General features: G+C 32.9%; 1 protein-coding gene and 1 long non-coding RNA gene across 5 annotated transcripts in view; both read left to right on the top strand.

Annotated features, from left to right (window-relative positions):
• The first annotated feature begins 425 nt into the window (after nucleotides 1–425).
• Nucleotides 426–8,487, top strand: LOC134534543 (uncharacterized). Its single transcript, XR_010075503.1, has 2 exons — nucleotides 426–903; nucleotides 6,371–8,487. It is a non-coding gene; the product is annotated as an uncharacterized LOC134534543 (long non-coding RNA).
• Nucleotides 8,488–16,332: 7,845 nt separating this feature from the next.
• The window catches only part of LOC134534411 (rho guanine nucleotide exchange factor 18), a 180,689-nt gene continuing 174,387 nt past the window's right edge, over nucleotides 16,333–22,634 (top strand). For 2 of the 4 annotated variants that reach the window (XM_063372900.1, XM_063372879.1), the window contains exons 1-2: nucleotides 16,341–16,370; nucleotides 20,143–20,219. In XM_063372900.1, the coding sequence (XP_063228970.1) occupies nucleotides 16,357–16,370; nucleotides 20,143–20,219 (91 nt within the window). In that variant the 5' untranslated portion in view covers nucleotides 16,341–16,356. Of the gene's footprint in view, nucleotides 16,545–20,142; nucleotides 20,220–22,634 lie in introns of all 4 variants that reach the window. The other 2 variants (XM_063372885.1, XM_063372893.1) reach the window with 2 other exon arrangements.

The following is a 22,634-nucleotide window of genomic DNA, read 5'->3' as shown; positions in this document are numbered from 1 at the left end:
ACTGGTAATTTCAGTCAATTAGATTTCGGGATGCATCCGAAATATGTTCGCAATTTAAGTAATTAACTATATTATCTACCAAATGATTGTCCCATGACTTCTGACTAGCAATTTGTTAGCACAGCTTTTCCATATATATAAAGTTTTGAGTTAACCATTCTAACCACGACTATTTTTTTTATTTACAATTTTTGTTAGTAATTTATAAGTGATAGCATAAATTAACTTTCAAAGCAGGAATCACACCTGAGCATTGTAATATCTCGACGATTTCTTGCCACAATAATGATTGATAGTTATGAACAGTTCTCTAGTCCCGCCAAAATGGCTTCCTACTCTACTCTCATTGATTGTTGCACCATGCATCTGTAACAGAAATAAAATACAATCATTTCACTCCTATGCACACAACCGTCCTATGCGCTATTGTGAATCAGTATGTTCGAAAACATGGCGGTAAAACCTTTTCAGCACGAATCACTGTTAACGGTAATTTTTCATTGTGAGTCCAGCCATATGTTTTCACAAACTTAAACAAAAAAAAGTACACACAATTTTTCACGTACACCTACGTCATATCCTGCGCATTTTCTTCTCGCTATCATTATCACTGTTGTTAGCAACCAGATTGAAATATTGAAAATGTGTCTTTTCGCGCTTCAAAAATTGTAAACCACCAAGCTGTTTTGATTTAAACTGAAGAGCTTTAGGCAACCACGTTATTATATTTTGTCAAAATGTCTAGCACATTTTCAAAAGAGCTTTTGAAAATAGCCGTGGCTCGAATTTGTAGTACTTTAGGTTGGAATTCAATACTGGCGATTCCTTTGGAAATTATGATTGATATCCTCGATAGACATTTACGAGCTGTTTGCAAGGAAACAAAAATAAATTGTGAAATAGGTAAGCTTAAAAGTTAATGGTTAAGACATACCAGTAGTGTAAATGATTAGTTTGTCAAGTGATAGGTCAATGTATGTAATGATTCAAGGTTTTTTTTTTTTTCGTACTGCTGAATTGTAAAGGTTTGAAAGCATTCTTTAAAAAAAAAAAATTACTAGACGAGTTAATTAAAGGTTTTTACAAATAACATTTTTGGCTGGACATTGTGCGAATATTTTAATTTTAACGTGAATGCTCTATTGTTAACAGGATTATTGTCACATTAAGACAATTTTTTGGAATTTATATTTGTTTGCTTCAAAAATATTGAATGATGATATTATGAATTCAATGTATGCCCAAAATAAACTACATACAAAAAATTATACTCTCTAAAGGTGAACCTTAAAGAACTAGGGTAAATATGTACAGTCGCAGTAGATGCCAAAAAAAAAAAATGCTAAAAATTCGAAAACACTTTTATTCTGTGCTCTTTCACTTCCTCTTTTCAAATCAACCGGCGGAGATAAGAAATTCCAAATACTTTAGGATATATCGAATTTTTTAATTTAGCAATACAACGCCCGTTTAACCCTTCGAACATCGCCATTTTTTATTTTGACGTGTGTTAGTGAATGCGTAATAAATAAAATGGTCGATTAGGTCAGGTCAGTTACATTATAAATACTTTCAAACTAAGCGGACATTAAAAATAATGTGAATTTAATTTAATGGTTCTTTAGTTTTAAATTATTTATAATGTAACTGACCTGACCTAACAAAACCCGGACAAATGATGAACATTAACAACTCACGTAATTTTTTTTTACTTATTACTTGCGCAACAATATCCAAATAAAAAAAATAATACTTTAAAATTAGAAACGTTAAAAACTCACCTAAGTTGGAGGCGGGTACATTTCCTTTGCCACTTTAAGGAAATGATCTAGTCGTTCACGGCAGAAGTTGACCGATTAATTAAACATTCTATTGAACAATAAATGAATAAATAATCAAGTATTGGTTCATTTGAATACTGACCAATCACGGAATAAATAATCACCTATTGGTTCATTTGAATACTGGCCAATCACGGAACAGTCACGTGACAAAATTGTCCAATAAGAAATATGATACTCGTAAACAAGAAACCTTATTATCTATGACAAGAAACAATGGTGATTGCCGCATACTACGCAGGTATTGTGATGAAAATTAAAAAATTCGGGTAAATATGTACAGTCGCGGTAGATGCAAAAAAAAATGCTAAAAATCTGAAAATACTTTTATTCTGTGCCCTTTCACTTCCTCTTTTCAAATCAACCGGCGGAGGTAAGAAATTCCAAATACTTTAGGATATATCGAATTTTGGTAAATATGTAGAGTAGCGATATATGCGGAAAAAAATGCTAACAATCTGAAAATACTTTTATTCTATGCTATTTCACTTCCTCTTTTCAAATCAACCGGCGGAGATAAGAAATTCCAAATACTTTATGAGATATCGAATTTTTTAATTTAGCAATACACCTGTACAACCATTCGAATGACGCCATTTTTGTTATTTTGCCATGTGTTCGTGAATGCGTAATAAAAAAATGGTCGATTAGGTCAGGTCAGTTACATTATTAATACTTTCAAACTAAGCGGACATAAAAATAATGTGAATTAATTTTAATGGCTGTTTAGTTTTAAAATATTGATAATGTAACTGACCTGACCAAACAAACTGGGACAAAGGATGAACAGTACGAACTAAAATGGTCGATTAGGTCAGGTCAGTTACATTATGAATACTTTCAAACTAAGCGTACATTAAAAATAATATGATTTAATTTCAATGGTTCTTTAGTTTTAAAGTATTTATAATGTAACTGACCTGACCTAACAAACCCGGACAAATGATGAACATTAACAACTCACTTAAAATTTTTTTGTTACTTATTACTTGCGCAACAATATCCAAATAAAAAATAAGACTTTAAATAAAATTAGAAACGTTAAAAGCCCACCTGAGTTGGAGGCGGGTACATTTCCTTTGCCATTATAAGGAAATGATGTCGTTCACCTACGTCGCGATACCTCCGACGGAACATTAATAAATAAATAAATAATCAAGTATTGGTTCATTTGAATACTGGCCAATCACGGAACTGTCACGTGACAAAATGGGCCAATCACGGAACTGTCATGTGACAAAATTGTCCAATAAGAAACATAATAGATACTCGTAAACAAGAAACAATGGTATTCGCAGCATGAATACACAGGTATTGTGATGAAAATAAAAAAATGTGATATCTCCTAAAGTATTTGGAATTTCTTATCTCCGCCGGTTGATTTGAAAAGAGGAAGTGAAAGAGCATAGAATAAAAGTATTTTTGGATTTTTGGCATTTTTTTTCGCATATACCGCGTGACTACATATTTACCAGAAATTCAACAATAATGTAATCATGAAACATGTATCTTGCAAAGAGCACCTAAAAATTAAGGGCACTTATAAATTAAAGTTTTTAATTGCATTTCTTATATTAATAACATGAGATGACAATTGTTTCAATACTGTTTAGTAAAAGAAAATTTAAGTTTAACAGTGCTTAGTTGATAAATAGTATTATCAGCCTTTTCATCCGTTAATGAGGGTTGACAATGTTTGACCTCTCTTAGTGAAGTACCTTTTAATGTGTTTATTAAAATCATCAATAAATATCAAGGCAGTACATGTTTTGCAGATTTGGAATAGATTTGTTTGGCTGCAAAAAAAAAAACCACTTTTTATGCTTCAAACTGATTTCCAAAAAGAGGTAAATATGTAGTGTAGCGGTATTTGTGAAAAAAAAATGTTAAAAATCCGAAAATACTTTTATTATATGCTCTTTCACTTCCTCTTTTCATTAAACCCGGCGGAGATAAGAAATTCCAAATATTTTAGGAGATATCGCCATTTTTATTTTGGAATACAAGACCTGTGCTATCATTTGACCGCCAAATTTTTTTATTTTGTAGTGTGATCGAGAATGCCTAATTAATTAAAATGTTCGATTAGGTCAGGTCAGTTACATTATAAATATACTTTAAAACTAAGCGGACATTAAAAATAATGAATTAATTTTAATGGTTGTTTAGTTTTAAAGTATTTATAATGTAAGTGACCTGACCTAACAAACCGGGACAAAGGATGAACAGTAGGAACTCAGGTAATTTTTTTTTTTTTTTTACTTATTACTTGTGCAACAATATCCAAATAACAAATAAAACATTAAAATTTGAAACGTTAAAAACTCACCTAAGTTAGAGGCGGGTATACAATGGTGAACGCCGCAAGGAAAAAAATTCATACTCGAAAAACTCACCTAAGTTAGAGGCGGGTATACAATGGTGAACGCCGCAAGGAAAAAAATTCATACTCGTAAACAAGAAACAATGGTTTATGCCGCATGAATGCACAGGTATTGTGATCAAAATTTAAAAATTCAATATCTCCTAAAGTATTTGGAATTTCTTATCTCTGCCAGGTTTATTGAAAAGAGGAAGTTTTAGAGCATAGAATAAAAGTATTTTCGGATTTTTTACATTTTTTTTCCGCAAATACTGCTACTCTACATATTTACCCAAAAAGATTCGCCAGAAAATGTATATCAAAATTTATTTGCTTGTGAAATGTAACGATATTACTGATACTAAGCACCACAACTTCTACTCATAGAATTTTTTTTGGAATTACATTTTAAAAGAGGATGTTATTTGATATTTACAGAATGAAAGGGGTATGTTAACACTACCTTAAAGTCTTAGGCCTAACTGCTCTAGCAACCTTTGGCTACGAAGCTATAAGACATAAAGACTACAAAGCTACAGGACTACAAGACTACGAGGCAACAGGGCTATGATACTACCTGTCTATGACAATCAAAAATACCTACGATCTGATCAAACACATTCCAAAAATTTGTTGCTGTTATTTAGTACCTAGTATAAAATACTTTTAATATTAAAATTAAATTTTTAATTCAATTTTCAATATAAAAGCATAATATCTTAGGTAACAGCACATATGAATTGCCCCAAAAATTTAAAAAAAAAAAAAAAAAAAAACCTCTCAGACCCATTGATCACTGGTTCTATTTCCGTTCATTGAAAAGCGTTCTGATATACTGAGTTTCGTATTTATCTATAACCAAATGCTATTAAAATAACTTCTACTTGCTATAATAACTCATACTATTTAACATACAGTGGCACAAACAGATTTAATTTTTAAGATTTGTCTATTTTATTACACAATTTTCACTACACATGAAATATTTATGGAAATTTAATATAGGCTGTAGGTTATTAATATAGCTAGTGTGGCCTGTCTCACAATGTCTTAAAGTTGTAAATGGTATATAATGGTTACTCCCTGAAGGAAATATTTATGAAGTGAAACTTATTTAGAGCGGGCAGGGTAAGTCTAGGCAATGTCTCATCAGTGTGTGACATAAAGTGAAATGACAGCAGTGGGGTTCTATATGGCAGAGAGGAGGAAGAGGCTCAAGAGTAGGGAGCTAGATGTCACCTTTGCATTTTAACACACTTTACTACTAAAGTAAGGCTTCTCTGGAGGGGCTGTTGTACAACGAAGGATGCAGGCATTAAATAAGTCAGAGTTTGGCCTTAGAATATTCACAAAATTTCTCCTTTGGAGTACTTGTTTTTATTATTGGCACACTGAATATATGCACACTTACAAATTTGAACACACTTATATTATATGTAAGAGATGCAAGATTAAACAATATAATTTTTTTTTTTCCCAATCGATTTAGGTCATACATTCTGGTACAAAATTCATGCTAAATAAATAACATTCAATTAAATGATAAAAAGTAACATTTTTGTAATTTGAGTTAAGTTCTATGAATTGCTGATTATAGTTACATTTGGTGCTACATAAATGGTGTGTTAACTTGCATTTCTGTTAAATATATTGACATGTTTTGTGGTGTTATTTTGGTTTTATCGCAATTCACCATATAATCTTGCACCTACCAATATCTTACCTTCTATAATTGATCATTATAAAAGGTCTTATACCCCATTTTCACTCTATAAAGGGTGTAATTTTGTAATAATATGTGGTCTATGTGTTAACCCTGTTTAGGGTCTGTCTACCTGTGTTCCAAATTTCATCAAAATTGGTTTAGTAGTAAAGACTTGATTGATTAACAAACATTCAAACTTTCAAAATTATATATTAATGGGATTTGTAGTAGGAGGTCGGAATGAATTTATTGCCATTATTCTATTCTCAAATTGAGAGATTTATTTTAATCAAGTGAGGAAATGTAATCTGTGAAAATAAATTTTCATGTACTGATTTTCATGGTGAATGATTGCGTAAGTAAATAAGTTTGTAGGTATGTTAAATTATTTCCAATCATGGTTTGAAGTTAATATTACAAATAATCTTAGTGTTCAGTTGCAAAATTATTATTTTTTTTCAGCTGGCCGTACCCAACCACTTGTATCTGACGTTCACCTGGCTCTGCAACAACTCAGCACAAACATTCAAGAGATATCAGAATATATGGAGAATGTTCAGCCTGCAAAGTTCCCTCAGCAAGTTCCAAAATATCCTGTGGCTTGCGATTCTCACTTGAACGTTGTTGAATTTGCTACATGATAATTTTGTCTCCAATACCACACTGCTTTCGTGAGGAACTTAAACACTGTTCTAGTCGGTGGAAGAAGTGTTGGAAGGAGTTTGAGGGTCACATGGACCAATAAGTTTTACATAAACATTAAAAAAAAATTATCTGAATTTTTAACAATATTTATTGATATACTGCTTAAAGAAAACTTATAAAACTTCAACAATTACTGAATAACTGCTGAGAGGTTTTAAAAAAATTTGAAATGATTGATTAAAAATTAAAAAAAAAAAAAAGTTTGGCATACACCGTTTCTTGGCTTCTGGGTTAAGGCCATATTAACACATTAATGTGCCTGATGTTTCAGCATGCCTTTCTGCAGCCATCTTCAAGGATGATAATTAAAAACTGCCTATGAAAACCTGAAATGAAGTGTGTGAAAATTTACCCCCGCAAAAAAAAAATTAACTTTTAAAACCTTGAACTTTGAGCACAAAATAAATTTAGCTATCTGGTGGTCGTGGAGTCAGAAAAGCTGAACATATTATTTGATGCTTACCCAACATGCCAGGTCACATTCTATATAATTATTTACCATCAGATTTCTATTATAAAACAATATTTTATGAAATAAGTTAAGGAAAACATATTCTGTCAATGCAATTCATTTGAAAAATACTTTAAATCTATTTTCTTTAGCTCACTACACCTTGAGAAAGTATTTTTTCTTAACACTGGTGTGGTAGCTATAATGTGAGTGGAAGGTATTGCAGTTTGTATTACAGACCCAGTACCATACTGTTAACCCAAGAAGTCCTTATTGTGATAATGTAGAAAACAGATCTTTATTAATGTTTTTTAAAATTCAGTTATTGTGTGCCTTTGGAATTGCATAGCTTATTTTGAGTTGTTTCCCCCCCCCCCCCCCCCCCCCCCATATTTAGAGAATGTTGTCTAACTAATATTAATTTTGTTTCAAACTATTGGTTGGTTAATGTGTTAACGATTATTTATAAAAAAAGTATGCAAGTTCTAAAAATTCTAATTTAGGCCATTATTTCTTGTAGGTATACTGTAAGTTTGTTGCTGTTTAAGTTTGGAATATTCTTTCTGATCAGTTGGCCCAAGATTGCTCAATCTCTTGTTTAGCTCGGGTCCACGGCAGCATATGTGCTGAATCGTATGACTTGGCCATCAATTGGATTGAATTGTGCTGTTGTGAACTGCATAAATTTAAATAATACTCGTTTGTAATTTTGCTATGTACAATAGTTGTGATTGGTGGAAAAACTGCAAGATGGGGATATGAAGCTTTGGTTTGCAGATTCTTTCTGAAGTAGGGGTAGTGAAGCCAAACTTCAGTGACATCACTGCTTCCTCTTTTTTAATATTTTGTCTCTTGAACCTACAAACGTGGTTACGAGAGTCACTCACTTTTTTGGTCCATGGCTAGAAAGGCAATGCAGCATTATTTTAACAAATCATTGGTGCCAGCCCTTTTCAGTGCCCTGTGATGAAATTTTTTTAATATAGTTTCATTGAACGTATATAACTTCAAGAAAGGTAAAATTCTCAGTCAAAATTTATTTTTATTTGTTGATACTTGTTGCTAACAATAATATCACAAGCACTATAAAAGAGGTTTTAGTACATATTCTGTGAATACGTTTCAGCCAGAATTTCCAATTTAGTGCAGCAATATATAAACTCCATCCTTTTGTGATGATGCTATCACATCTCCCAGTTATGAGACTAGTTGACTACCCATATGACTGAACACATTTTATAAAATTAAGCAAATACAGTATGGTAGTGTTACCTGAGTTGAACAGTGATTATAGAAGTGTGTAATTTAATTAATGGGAAAATGTATGCAAGCAATTTAGCTTGCAAAGGCATGTCTAGCATGAGGATGTATGTGTGTATATATGTACAAACACAAATTTTAAATAAAACTTAACTGCACAGTTTTAGAACCTTGTTATTAATTTAGCCTTCAAAATTTTTCACTATTTAACAATTTCTGAGTTTTTATTTATGTCACTTTCTTTTTTACCTGAAAACATTTTAGGTCGGTACATCAATTTAAGACAATTTACTTACAGTTTACTTAAAACTCATTTTATTAGTAATTTTATAAACCAACTAATTAATATCATAATTTTAAATTCATACCGACTTCAAACCTTAATTATTTTTATTAGTGAAAGTTTAATCTACATTATAAATATGAATGTTTGTTTGATTGTTTGTTTGTACCTTATGCGCTCCTAAACCAGTCATCTAATTGAAATGAAACTTTGCAGACTTGACCTTTGAAACACCAGGATGATCACTGTCTAGGTGAGATTTCGATAAAGCCAATCCTTAGATCATAATTTAATTATTCTTGATGATTTTTCACCATTTCATTGTTAATGCATCGTTCATCCTGTCTCTATGAAATTTAGCATACTTGACCTTTGAAACACGAAGGTGTTTCAAACTCTAGGTGAGATATCATACAATAGGGGCACACAAGTTGTATCCATGAATGTATAGTCTATGGATTGGGTGTTTGTTCTGGAGTTGAAAACTGGTTAGCAATTGGATATCCAAACAAATCGTAGCTGTACAAAGGATAACCTATTTATATATAAAAATGAATGTTTGTTTGTCCCATATGCATTCTTACACCATTAACACAATTGCAATGAAAATTTGGTGAGTTGTTATGCGTTTGCCCATGAAGGCTTTTGAATCGGTACAATCATTTTACAATAGGTGGTGCACAAATTGTTTCAACAAATGTGTTTATTTTAAATATTTTTTGCGGCAGTTTGTGTGTTTTTGGTGTATACAGTATAAGTGCGCATACATTACAGAATAAAAATGAATCAAATACAAACAGTGATAATTCACAGATTTTATGAATTGGATACAAACAGCTACCTTTCAGGTTGTGTGTGACATATACAATAGGTGGCACACGAGTTGTTTCAACAAGCATGTGTATTTCATGTAGTTTAGCGGCAGTTCACGTTTTTTCATTATATACATGTGCACACATGATTGAATTAAATATAAAAGCGAGGTAGAGATATAAAGATAGAAAGGGAGATAGTGAGGTAGAGATATAGGTATATATTAGAGAGATAGATATTGGAAGATATACATAGAGAGGGGTAGAGATATATATATAGAGGTAGATGAAGAGAGATAAATGTATAGAGATGTATTGAGACCGATAGAGATACAGAATTGGGAAGAGATAGATGCTTTGTATCAGTGTAATTACTTCAAACAAATTACAAAAAAAGTTGAATGAGGCATTGCAATGCAACCCATGCCGGGCAGTAGCTAGTTTGACTATAAAAATAGAGTGCTATATCTTATGTCAGCAGGAGAACGTAATTTATGAGAAAACAAGTTAAAAATACCTAGGATTGATTTTATACTACAATGATTAAAAAGGTGTGATGATGCTACTGACTAAGCCTACCTCAATAATAAGTTATGAGAATTATTACAGTTAACTTACATTAAGAGAAACTCTTGGATCAGCTTAGCACTATGAGAACTCTTGGAAAAATTAAAACCACAGCACATATTCACACTGTTTAAAAATGTTAACTTTGAAGGCTTCCATGAGCTTCATGGGAAAGTGTAAACAGGTGAAGTACATTCACGTGAACCTTCAACTGCGTGTAACACAATCCTTAAAAATACTGAATAAATTATGCTGAGTAAATAGTGTTCAAAAAGGGGTAATTTAACAATTATAGCCAAGGATGGATTCAAAGGTTAAAGTAGCAAATAGTGAATTTAAATACATATTGTTTAATCCTGGGCAAAAGCCTCACGTTAACCTTATACAAATTTATCATTCTTTCACATACAAGAGTAATACTGGGTTTTTAATAATACTGATAGCAAGAAAAATTAGCGGTACAAATGCCACGGCAAAATACGTGAACACATATCCATGTTTTCTTTAGGATTAAATACTTAATACATAATAGAAACTTGATAGATACTTGATGGATAGAAATTTTACAATTAAGTATTAACGCTTACACACAGGGATAATGAATGACGTGAACACAGACATGCCTCATTAGAGAATACAAAAAACGTCAAATGAACATGCAGGCGACCGCGGCCTAACCTACACTAGGCGGTATAAGCTTACTGTAAAGCGTGATAAAGCATGATATAAAAACTCACAAATTAATACATTAAATACATTACGTAAAAACAAGTCCTAACGAAGACTGTAGACCAGACGGGGAGAAACGTCAAACAAACTATGCATGGTATTAATACAAAAACGATCAAGGAAAACAATAAATGCCAAATAGAATTTAGACGGTGACGGCCGAAATAAGAATTTATAGTGCAGCTATTACCAAGTACCGATTACATTACTGTAAGGGTCACCACCTTACAACACTTACGTGCATTCTCCCCGCTGTCACACTCTCTCTCTAAAGAAAGTATCTGACTACATGCTTAATTCACGACCAGCACCGACTGTGTGCTAACGAACAAGAAGAGCCTTCAAGGCATTACACCTAGTTTTAATTAAGCAAGAGGGCGCCACGCGCATGCGCGGACACCTCACGAGGGGACACAGCACTGGACGCAGAGAGGGGGGGGAAAGTAGGAAGGGAAGGAGCGCCGAAGCCCGCCGCGCGGCGCGAAGTTCAAGTGACGCGCACCGACCACTTCAACTTTATATATATATATATATATATATATATATATACTACCTCCTTTTTAAACTACTGCATACGTGCAAATGTGTAGTTGGTCAAAATTCTGACCCCTTATCTTCTTTATACAGAAAATATATGTACACATCATCTGTACTCATTTTTACTGTTTCCACGTGTCGAATTAGCAAGACAGCAGCCATTCCATACAGCAAACATGGTATGCCTGAAATAAAAAAAAAATGTAAGCTTATTTGCCTGCAATGTATATAATATTATGTTATTCAAAATAGCCTGCACAAAATCAATTTTTACTCAAAATAAATTCCATCCTTAAGGGAGTGAAAAAGTGAAAAATTTCATTTTATAACAGAAAAAATCATAGGTCATAGACATACAAATAGTGAGTGAGTGTCATTTCTCTATGTCTGTCACACGATCATACACATAGTAAGGTCTTGCAAATTCATATTTTTCTCCTTGGTGAGACCAGCCCGCTTAATGGAGCTCGCAGCGGCTAGCAAAATAAAGGTGCGAATAACAGTTTGGTTCTTAACTTCGTCAATATAGATATTGAATTTTAAACGCACCTTCGTTCGATGCATTTGTCATGTCTTTATTTTTCGTTTGTTTGTGGCGTATGCGTTCCTATACCATTTATCCGATTGCGATTAAATTTTGGTGAGTTGTTATGCGGATGCCCGTGAAGGTTTCTGAGACGGTATAACTATTTTGCAATAGTTGGAGCACGAATCGTTTCAAAAAAAAAATTGGTTGTCTGTAAAGTCGGTTTGCGGACGATAGTTTAACGTGACGTCATAACAAAATATTGATGAAATGATTGATCCAGAAGAAAAGGAAATATATTCGGCCTGACACTGAGCCGTAATAGGTTTTTGCAACCAAACCAGTTAGACATTAAAAATATTATATTCTTTGAGGAAATTTTTTTTTTAATTTTTCTATCTTTTGTATGATAAAATCTACCTCTGCATACTTTTATGAATAAAATTGAATCATTTTTATTGAATTATCACTATTTTGTATGGATACAAAGGAGTGAAATGAAATGTACCATTTAATTAATAAATTTACTTTTACTTGCATTCATTAATTCAAATATATTTATTACTTTTGAAATGTTGCGTGCACCGTATTTATTTTTACAAGTACAAAAAAAAAATTTGGCAGCTGCCGGTATTCGAACCGACATACTTGAATAATTACAGTTTCAGATGTTATATATAAATTTATAAAAAATTTTGTTCACGGTAGGGGAATAATATTATTTCGTTTTTATAACACGATTTTATAACAAATATGCATCCCAAATACACCAAACTTATTTATAATGTGTTACAATATTTTTTAAAACATTGTGCAAAAGATCCCGGGTGTAATTTGAATTATTATGTGTAACTGTAAAACACCATTGTTGGTTCAAAACGTATTTGAATATTCAACATTACTTTTAAATAACCATACCTATTGTGCTGAAAATCGGTGGACGATCGTTAAATTACATAATATTAATAATTCAAATGACGAAAATATGATTGAAAAGTCAAATCGATGGTTGTTCCAATCGAGTGGAAGAGAGATGCCACGCATGCGTACAATGAGCATGAAGAGAGATGTCACGCATGCGTACAATGAGCAAACAGGTCACATCCGTAGTGGGACATCCGTAGTGGGACACTTTTTCGTGCGTGCAGCCGACGTTCATCGATTTATTAGACGTCACGTCAAACAATTGCAAAACCAATAAAAATAGAGGGTCAAGTTGTGATTGTGGATTGTACAGCATGCATGCAGACATTCAATTAGAAAGCAACTGTAGTTTTTTTTTTTTTTTTAATTCAAAATCTTAGTTAGAAAAAAAATTATTACCATCAATTTATTTTCAAACGGAAATAATATGAAAAATAATGATGTTAAATTGCTTATGTCACTGTGGTAAAATTTTAAAAATTCATCTGCAAGGCTTGTGAAAATAGATAATGCATTGCTGTATCCAGTTTACAATCAAAACTGTTAAACTAAAAACAAATTTTATTGATTGATAGTTGTCATGTAGGGAGTCTGAAGCAGTGATCTTAGATGGGAAGGAGGAGAGAATGAGGGTTTTTTATACTACCGTACAAAATAAAATCATCTACATAAAGCCTGGTTGACATGGTTCAAGTGTGTCATTGTATCATCATAGCTTGGACCAAGTACACTTTTACCAGTGCAATTGATCCAAGTTGGTTGCCATGACTAATGGCTTGGAAAATGGTTAAGATGGCGAATTGGGCTTTGAAGGATGTGGAAGTTGTCTCGAATGTGCCAATACATGAACTTTAAATCACAATAACATCCTGACAGAAGAAGAAAAAAGTTGTGGACACAGAATTGGATCTCGGTGTGTAAGAGAGGAAAATTGGAAAATATTTTGGTTAAAGAGTACAAAATATGCAGATGATCTAAAAACAGGTTCTGTACAAGGCATAATCAACATTGCAGGTACATCACATTTAAATTTTTTTTGGAGGTTGAAAAGCAATAATTTCAACTTTTTTGGAATATTCCTGTCAGTTAACAACTGATAAATATGCGCATGCAAAATTTCAAGTTTCTAACTCATCTGGAAATGGGTTAGAATTTGTATAGATCAGTTGAGTGAGTGAGTCGCATGTATTGAATAGATTATTACATACAGTCATGTGTTCTGGGAAAATAAATCAAAATGTTTTTGTAAAACTTTTACCAGTAAAAAGCATAAGATTCTTATCCTTAAGTAATAAGTCAGTCTGATGCAGGAACTTATTAAAAATTAACACAATATAGCTGCTTTGGATTTAATATGCTGTTAATATTGACATCGTCCAGGGCTATGTTCATTTGAGTCCTTTATGCCACCATCTCCCTCCTTACCCATAACATCCTTTGCTCTACCTGACGTGTGCTGCGGGCACCCTTTGTTAAATAGCACGCCACCACCCAGAAGAGGGTGTGTGTGAGTGCCATTAGATGCAGTGCAATTGTTTTTTTTTTTATTTCCCAAGGGTTTTGTTCGTCGTCATATTCATTAAAAACTATTTAAATACCGGTAACTTAATAATTGTTTCCAGGCAGACTCAAACAATACTGAATGCACCCCTAACCTGTAATACTTTTTTGAACATTCAATTATAAATAGTCATTATAAAGGATTTGTTAAAAGAACTTAATATGTTTTAATAATGTGAAGGGTTTTTATGTATGAGTTTCTTAACGTAAATGGCATGGGTCCGGTAACACCTAACAGTCATCAGCAAAGCGGGATGGGCCCTGATCAGTGGCCATTATCTTACATCCAGCCCAGTCTGAAGCTATCACAACCTAAAGTAGGAAGCGTCCGCACCCCGGAGACTTCACTGCTTGCCATCACTGACCGTAATTTTGTATTCTCTTTTTAATTAATCTCAATTGTTTTCTGCCTGCTTCGGGACGCAGACTGCTTGATTAATAATTGTTAACCCTTTACAAGTGTTTTTAATTAATGTGTGAGAAAATTGTTGGCTACAAGGGTGACTGACTTCAACTTATACCGATTCATACCATGATATGTGAGAGGGATGTGTAAATTATTCCATCCACTAAATCGTGTTAACCATGAAATGAGTATTTATCTCTATAAGAAGTTGACAACTTCTGGTACCAGGTGTGTGGGATGCCTCTTAAGAGCCCAACGCATGTCCAGCGCTCAAAGCGCTAGGTAGTTTATAGTAGGACAGTTCAAGTCTCATTCCACACACAGGCGATGTCACAACATTGTCCAGGAGGCTTCTCCAGATCCATGTCCCCCTTAAAACATATGGTCGTGCCCATGCTGAAAACATTGACATGCAGTTAACGTGTAAGGCCTACAACACCAATATTGTCAAATTTTCAAAATATATAGTAATTATTTAAAAAAAAAATTGAAGTTGTGCATGATGATGTCAGTTATATTGAGTTCATTTACAAGATAATCACTTTCAAATTCACTCACTAAAAACAAACTTGCTGAATGTAATAATTCTGACTCATTAAGGTCCAGCAAATTAAGGGAAATGTGTCAGTGTTTATACAAATGATGATTGAAACACAAACACAAATAGTTTGAAATGAGGATATTAAACTGTTGAATCATGTTGCTGACTGTTTTCATTGGTTTCCATCATTCTTGGTTAAATTTAAAGGAGATAATAGTAATATTGTTTTTTTCCGTAATTTCTTTTCTCAGTTTGGAACTCCAAATGTTTCAGACACTAATTTTGAACCAGAACAAAACAATGGCAAGTGAGTAAACAAGCAAGTAGACCAATTTTATTAGCCGGACGTCAAGGTAGTGTGATAACATTAGTTCACAAAGTGGTTTCACAAACAAAAAGTCAGTAATATTGCTCAATGTAACTGACGTTCAACGACATAACTAAATATTTCCCCTGTCCTGTACCTCCACTTCTCTCTCAAAGACACTCAAGCTTTGTAAATAAAAATTATAGTTACCAAAATTCATTATTTTTATGATGCGGAAGAACTGATCCTCAACTGAAAGGTCCTGATACGGTCTTCTCGAACAATGATATTTAATATAAGGGTAACAACCAGTTCGCAGTATGTGGTAATTAGAATTTCCCACTGTCCAGTTGAAGTGAGAGCGTCCCCATTGATCATCCACCACACTGCTGTATTTTACAAAATAAGATGTCCAAGGGGGCTCTCCCTGCTGCTTCAAATAGCTTGTCAATACACTTGATGCCAAGGGCTTGTTCTTTCTCACCTTAGGGGAACGAAATAATACTTTATTTAAACATTCTGTGTACAATTTTTTCATTGTGTTACTCGAGAAAACCTTTAAATAGTTTTGACTGAGCGCATTCGACATAACCTCTACCATTGAATTTCTGTACGCATTTGTTTGTTTACTTTTTCTTTAGTCGTTAAACATCGAGATTTGGCATATTTCTTGCACTGATAAACACTAAAATATATATAAATTAATGAAAGTTCAATTTTTGATGTTTAAACCCTACCACAAACTTTCTAAATGAAATCTAGTTATGGAAATAAATAAACTTTTCTCTGAAAAAGATCGTCATTACCGTACTGGCGTGACATCACATCCGTTTGTGGAATATGGCAGTTGACAGGTGTGTGAGAAGTGGTGAGAAAGTAAAATATTACCCTTTAACAATACTATTTTAAACTATACTTTGAAACGCCAAGTGGACTCAAGTAGACATGTAAAATATTTCTGAACGTGAATATTTAGAAGCGTTTTGCTTGATTTACATAGCAGTAAGAAAAAGGTTTACCCTCTTCTTGTAAGTAAACAAATAGCAATCTGTCAAAACATTACAATAGCTTACGTGTAATATGAAAACTAGTTTTAATTAGTTAAAATTCTTGTGAATTAAATTGTAGAAATGGTGTGTTATCCATTTACGAATACCTTATTTGATTAGACAAGATGTGCAGTAAGATATTTTTCTTTTTACCGTTTCTTGATACGGCTGTCATATGGGTGTTTAGGGCCCAATCATGCAAGGATTGTTTTTTTAGTTACAAATTAAATATTTGCTAGCTAAGATTACAGCGCAGATTTTCTTAATTATTAGGCTGTTAACTGGCAGTTTTCAATTATATAATTGTAATACTAAAGTTAAAGGGTTGGTTTTTGATTGGCTATGATTTGACAATACTATTTGTATTTAATCCTAGCCACATGTAATGCCTTTGTAAAGTGCATGATAATATATAACTAGCTTCGTTATGCAGGGGGTGTACTCATTTTTACAAAGTATATTTTCGTTAATTAATAACAAGTAAAATGTTAACATATCTTAGGTAATTTATTAATATTTTTGAGTGGTCAAAATGCCGGATTGTTTAGAAAAATGTGTTTTTTTAAGGCTAGGCCAAGTAGATTTTAAGGCATGGGCATTTACATTCTTAAAGGGTTGCTGTTTTTAACCACAACATATAATACTTTTAACTTGTATGTAGCATTGAGCATGCGAACCAAACAAGAATCTAGAATGCAAACATTATTGATGTTTAGTATATTTCAATTTATTGCATCCATAAACTTTTTGTGTGTACAAGTTAATGCAAAGTCATTTTATAGCCTTCAAAAATATTATAGCACAAATAAAGTAAAATAAATATTTTCTGAAACCACCACTGGGTCTACAGTTAGTATATTATATAGCCTGTCAACACTTTTCACAAAAAAAAAAAAAATCCACCTAACACAATTAACAATCAAATGTGAACATTTGTTATATAAAGAGTTGTCTATTTAAAAGTATTCTACTGGTTAATGTTGAAGTAGCTTACACCTAAAGTGTTTTCACTAAGTTCTAAGAATACCCCTTTTTGTTGGTTTACAAGTGACATATGTAAATTGTTTTTTGACTCACCATTTGCATGTTAGCATTAATGCTAGGTCTACCCTGATGATTTCGCTTTCCCTTATTTGTAACATGGTGTCCAAAATAATTAGTTTTTGTGATTGAATATAGAAAAAATAAGTTCACAAAATTTTGACAGACGTGACTCAGGAAAACCAAACAGTTTGAAATCATATATTCCAATTTGAAAAGTAGTCTGTTGTATCAAATTATTAGTTATTGCTGATAGTACATTAGGTTGGTGATAAGTGCAAAATGACAAATTATAAAGAATATGTTGAGTTTTTTGTGCATTGAAACTATACTTACTTACTTAGTTCTCTTCAGGATTTATTTTTACAACAAAAAATAAATAAATAAATAAATAAATAATACAGTTCAGCATTAATGCTTAGTGATTAAATAAAACATCCATGATTTATCCAGCTAGGTAAGTGACCAGAGGAAAATGAGGTATGAAAATACGTATTTTAATTTCAAGATATAATTGTTTGGTATTTCTATAAATTACTTGAAATTGACACGGTATGCACCCAAACTCTTAAATTAATTTTTTTGGGCATTATAATAAAAACCCAATAGTTCCAATATTTTTGCTATTGAGAATTTTTGTTGAGAACTTAAAATTTTAGTTACAAACAAAAATAATTTTTCTTAGTTCATTTCTGAGTTAGGTTCAGTTGAATGTAGTTCCATTTGATTTTCCAGTTCAAGGAGAGCACTAACTTACCATAAAAAAAAAAAAAAAAACAATTTATTTGTTACTCATTACTATTGATTTTACAAATGTGAATTTCAGTTTTCAGTTATTTTTAGATTTCATATTGGAGATAAACAAGCCTTACTTAAATGGGAGTAAACTTTTTTTTTTTGTTTTAAACTTAAAACTTAAATCAGAAATAACTAATTGTATTTGGTCCTGCTTGTCAGTTGTAGTGAGAAAAATGGAAACACTACCTACATAGTCTTTATTATAAAATGCTGTAATGTTTTAATAGCTGCATTCATAGTGTCTCTTGAGAAAAACTTTTCCAGGTGCTCTTCAATGCCTTCTTAAGATTGTTTACATTTGATACGTTTCAAGAAATTTTTAAGACAATCTTGGTAAAAACATTTGGTACTTGCGTATTAACACCACAGCAGAGAAGTTTCGCTAATGCGCCAATAAAGAGCAATCTTGTTCGCACGCGCACACAGTTATCTTTTGGATTCCTTGTTGCCTTGTTGTTTGCTGATTTTTGACGCCATTATTTAGTGCTACGAAAATGCGTATTTGGGATTTGCCAAAAACAGAACCAGATGCAATTTTATTTTTTCAGGAGCGAAATATTTTACCAAAAAAACGATAATGTACCAATTCCCATGACGTGAAACTTTATTACATGGTAAACGTAAGTTTTGGAAATGTAATTTAAGACAGTGTGATCAGGATAAAAAAAATACTGTGAAATAATGTGAACGGTTGATTAGAACAGGATAGCTACACCATAAATTCGTAATTCCTACCATAAGAAATATTTTATAACCAACCGCACAACATTTGAAAGTTGTTTTAATGTAGCTAACCTTAAAAACCGCCAAATCTGTAGCTGCGGTGGCGTTAATACGCAAGTACCAAACATTCTTAAGACAATTTTATTACTTATAAACTTTTAAACGTCACATTTATTTTGCATAGTTTTGGCTTGAGAACAGTTATCATCAATGCACATTTGATATGCCATACATTAGCTTAGGAATAAAAACATATTTTTCAAATTCCCAGCATTTGTGGATTGTACTCATGGAGTTACAAATTGTCATGAGATGGCATCATGTGATGTAGTTATAAAGGCTCTCTTTACCTCACTATCGCCATATAGCGACACTCAAAACATTGCAGTAATAGTGCTTGACCACACCTGATGATAGTTTATAAGCATGAATTAGAATTTCAGTCGCCAAACACAGTCATGTCAGTTAAATACAAAATTGTTTATGTTCAGCACATTCTGCCTAGTAAAAGAACAGTACGCTGCTTTCGGTAATTTGTTTCTTGTGCGGTAGATCAATATAGGTATACCACTTACATTTTTATTGTAGTGGTGGGTGTTTCGAAAGACACATGATTATTGTTCCTGTCTTACCTCATTAATATAGTATTAGGTAGTTATTATTAAAAATTAATAAAGCCTTCTAAATATAAAGAAATGTTTAAAAGCCACAGTCTACGGTTCATTAGTTGACATTAAACACACCTTTTTTAGTGATAGCAAATGTTCGACAATACAGTGTCCCAATACACGAGCAGTGTTTTTTTTTTATAACTAGAACTCAATTGTAAAGCATACCTTCTTCGGTGACAATTGCATAGGGAATTCAAAAATATTGTTTTGAGAATAAGGTGGTCTTTACCAGATATTTCTTGATCCGTTTCTTGAGATACAACTGAGTCTTTTTTTTTTTTCAAAAGTTGGTGAAACTTGGCACAACAGTAGAATTTCCTTGAATATTTTTTATCTGCTTACAGGCCAGCTTGTGAGGAATGTGTATCTAATATAATGGACAATCATACTGAAGATTCAAGGTTGCTCCAGTATTCTCCAGGTAATGCATTGACTTTTACTGTTAATCTTTTATTTTATTGTGTAAATTTTATTCTGATATAAATAATGCAAAACGTTAGCTATACTAATTTTTAAAATAAATTAAAGAGTTATTTGATAAAATGCTTGTAATATGTTAAATACTCCATAAAAATGTTTGTATTGCATGTTTTTACGATGAAAGGACTCGAATCCGGCATATTCTGTAATTTTGCACCATTTGAGCTGCTCATGTTCAGATTCTTTTGGGTCAGTTCGGATGTTACCTGGGCCACCATGTCGCAATACTTCACTGCCGGCGAATTTAGTTTGGCCAGAGTTTTTGTTATCAGTTTTTATTTATATCAAGTGTTTCCTGTTTCTGGCGGGTTACATTTCACATTTGTTATTTATGTTAAAGTAAATTGACGTTTGATATTTTTAAAAATGGCCTATCGGGCATGGCAGTTGTCCTAAATGTGCAGAATTAAAGACTGTAGTTTTAAAGTATTTTTATGGCCTAATTTATTGAAGCCTGTACATTTGTATTGAGGCTAACTAGGTGATATGTCACACTGGCCAAGTTCCCTGGTGATAATATTGAGGATATTTCGCAAGAAGGTTTATCAACCATTTCATATCCTCATTGCTTTTCAAAACAGGCCTGACCCTATCTTCCAAATGTTTTTTCTCAGATACAAAATTAAAACAGATTGTTGTTCATTATAATGATGAACACTATAGAAGAGGGGATGGGGGCCAGGTTGAGAGTATTTGTGGAGGATTGCATACCTAGTGTGTGAGGTGGTGGGGGAAGCTGTACACATGCAAGGGGATATGGTCAGGCTGGAATGATGGACAGAAGAGATTAGGATGTCTCTGAATGTTGGAAGAAGAAGGTGGTTAGATTCACGAGGAAGAGGAAGGTAACAAGGGAAGGGTAAAACTGGAAGTGGCAGGAGATAGAGGAGGCAGAAGAATACAAGTGGGGGTGACCCTGCACAATAACAGGTTCAGCGAGAGGTGAGTAAGGTGTTAAGGGCACTGGGGCTGCTCGGCAGGACCTTACAGGGAGCAGGGAAACTCTAGCATCTAACACGTCATTAGCAACAGACACATGCATAAGTTTTGATTCAGAATGGTTTGTAATGCTAAGGGATGTTAAATCTGCTGTTAATTACAAGTAGCTATGTAGTTAGTAATGTCTTGCTGATATTGGTGTGTCAGCATAAGTTGAGAGTGCATGCCCATTCAGATTCACAGTCATTCACTTGGGAAAACACAGCCTTTAAATTTTACTTTTGCAAGCCTTGTACACCTCTGACATGTGTGGTATGGTTGCAGAATACTGAGGAATTTAGAAGCAAAACCTTTTTTGGTTTATTGTGAACTCCAGCCATACACGCCACCAAGATAGTCAAACTGGCCAGTAATGTGGCAGAACACACCAGTGAGTGCCAGAGACAAACTTGTTAAAGAGACAAACAAAATCAATTTCCTATCATCCACAGAATGGTGTGGAGAATTAAATGCAAAGCCCTTGCTGCAGTCCATGCAACCAATCATCAGGAATGATAACATCTAGAGGTTGCCCTGAGTAGGCTTAATTTAGTAAAATTGATTGCATCCATTTGATCTCTTTTGTGTGTTTAAGTTTGCACAAAGATATTGGGTATGTCACATTATACAAAAATCAATGGTAACAAATAAAATATTTAATATAAATAAACTACTAGCAATCCTCATCTTCCATTTCCAATAATGGTTACGGACTGTAGTGATTGTAGCTGGTCAGTAATCTCCACATAAAAAAAAATAAAAAAAAAGATACACTGAACATACATTTAGGTATGATTGCTGATTTTGTTATACAATCATCCATTGACATAATAAATGAATTAAATATAAAGAAGTCACATATTAGTTCTTTAAAGAGCTGTCCTGTTAGGGAAGCATGCTTGCCACGTTTCCTGTTGACAGGGAAAATCTGGTAAACTCAGGGAATTAATGTGTCTGTCGAAACCTGAAAAACACAGTGAAATTTACTATGTTTTTACTTACAATTTTTTTTATACTGTTATGTTTTTGAACCATATATTAATGTACTGTTGATTATCCGGTTCTGATGTTTAATAAAAATTAAACTTTTCAGACTGGCAATGTTGGTTACATAGTATTAAACAAAATAAACCGTGCAAAGTTAAGTACCGGTATATACATATTTGCAAAAAACTTATCACAGTCAATTCTGCACCTTAAGTATGTTTGTTAAAAAGTGTTTTGATAATAATATGTATTATATCTATTATATTTCTAGATGTACGTATGTACCGATAAAACAGGAAATAAATGTTTGATGGAACAGGGAATACTCTAGGGAAATCGGCTGAAGTAAGTGTGGGAAACCCGTTCGTTTTAAATGCCGTGGTGGCTTGTG

This window comes from Bacillus rossius, chromosome 1 (genome assembly GCF_032445375.1).
Source record: "Bacillus rossius redtenbacheri isolate Brsri chromosome 1, Brsri_v3, whole genome shotgun sequence".
NCBI classification, from domain to species: Eukaryota; Metazoa; Arthropoda; class Insecta; order Phasmatodea; family Bacillidae; genus Bacillus; species Bacillus rossius.
The sequence above is the reverse complement of the archived record's forward strand: the minus strand, read 5'-3'. Positions and strand labels throughout refer to the sequence as shown.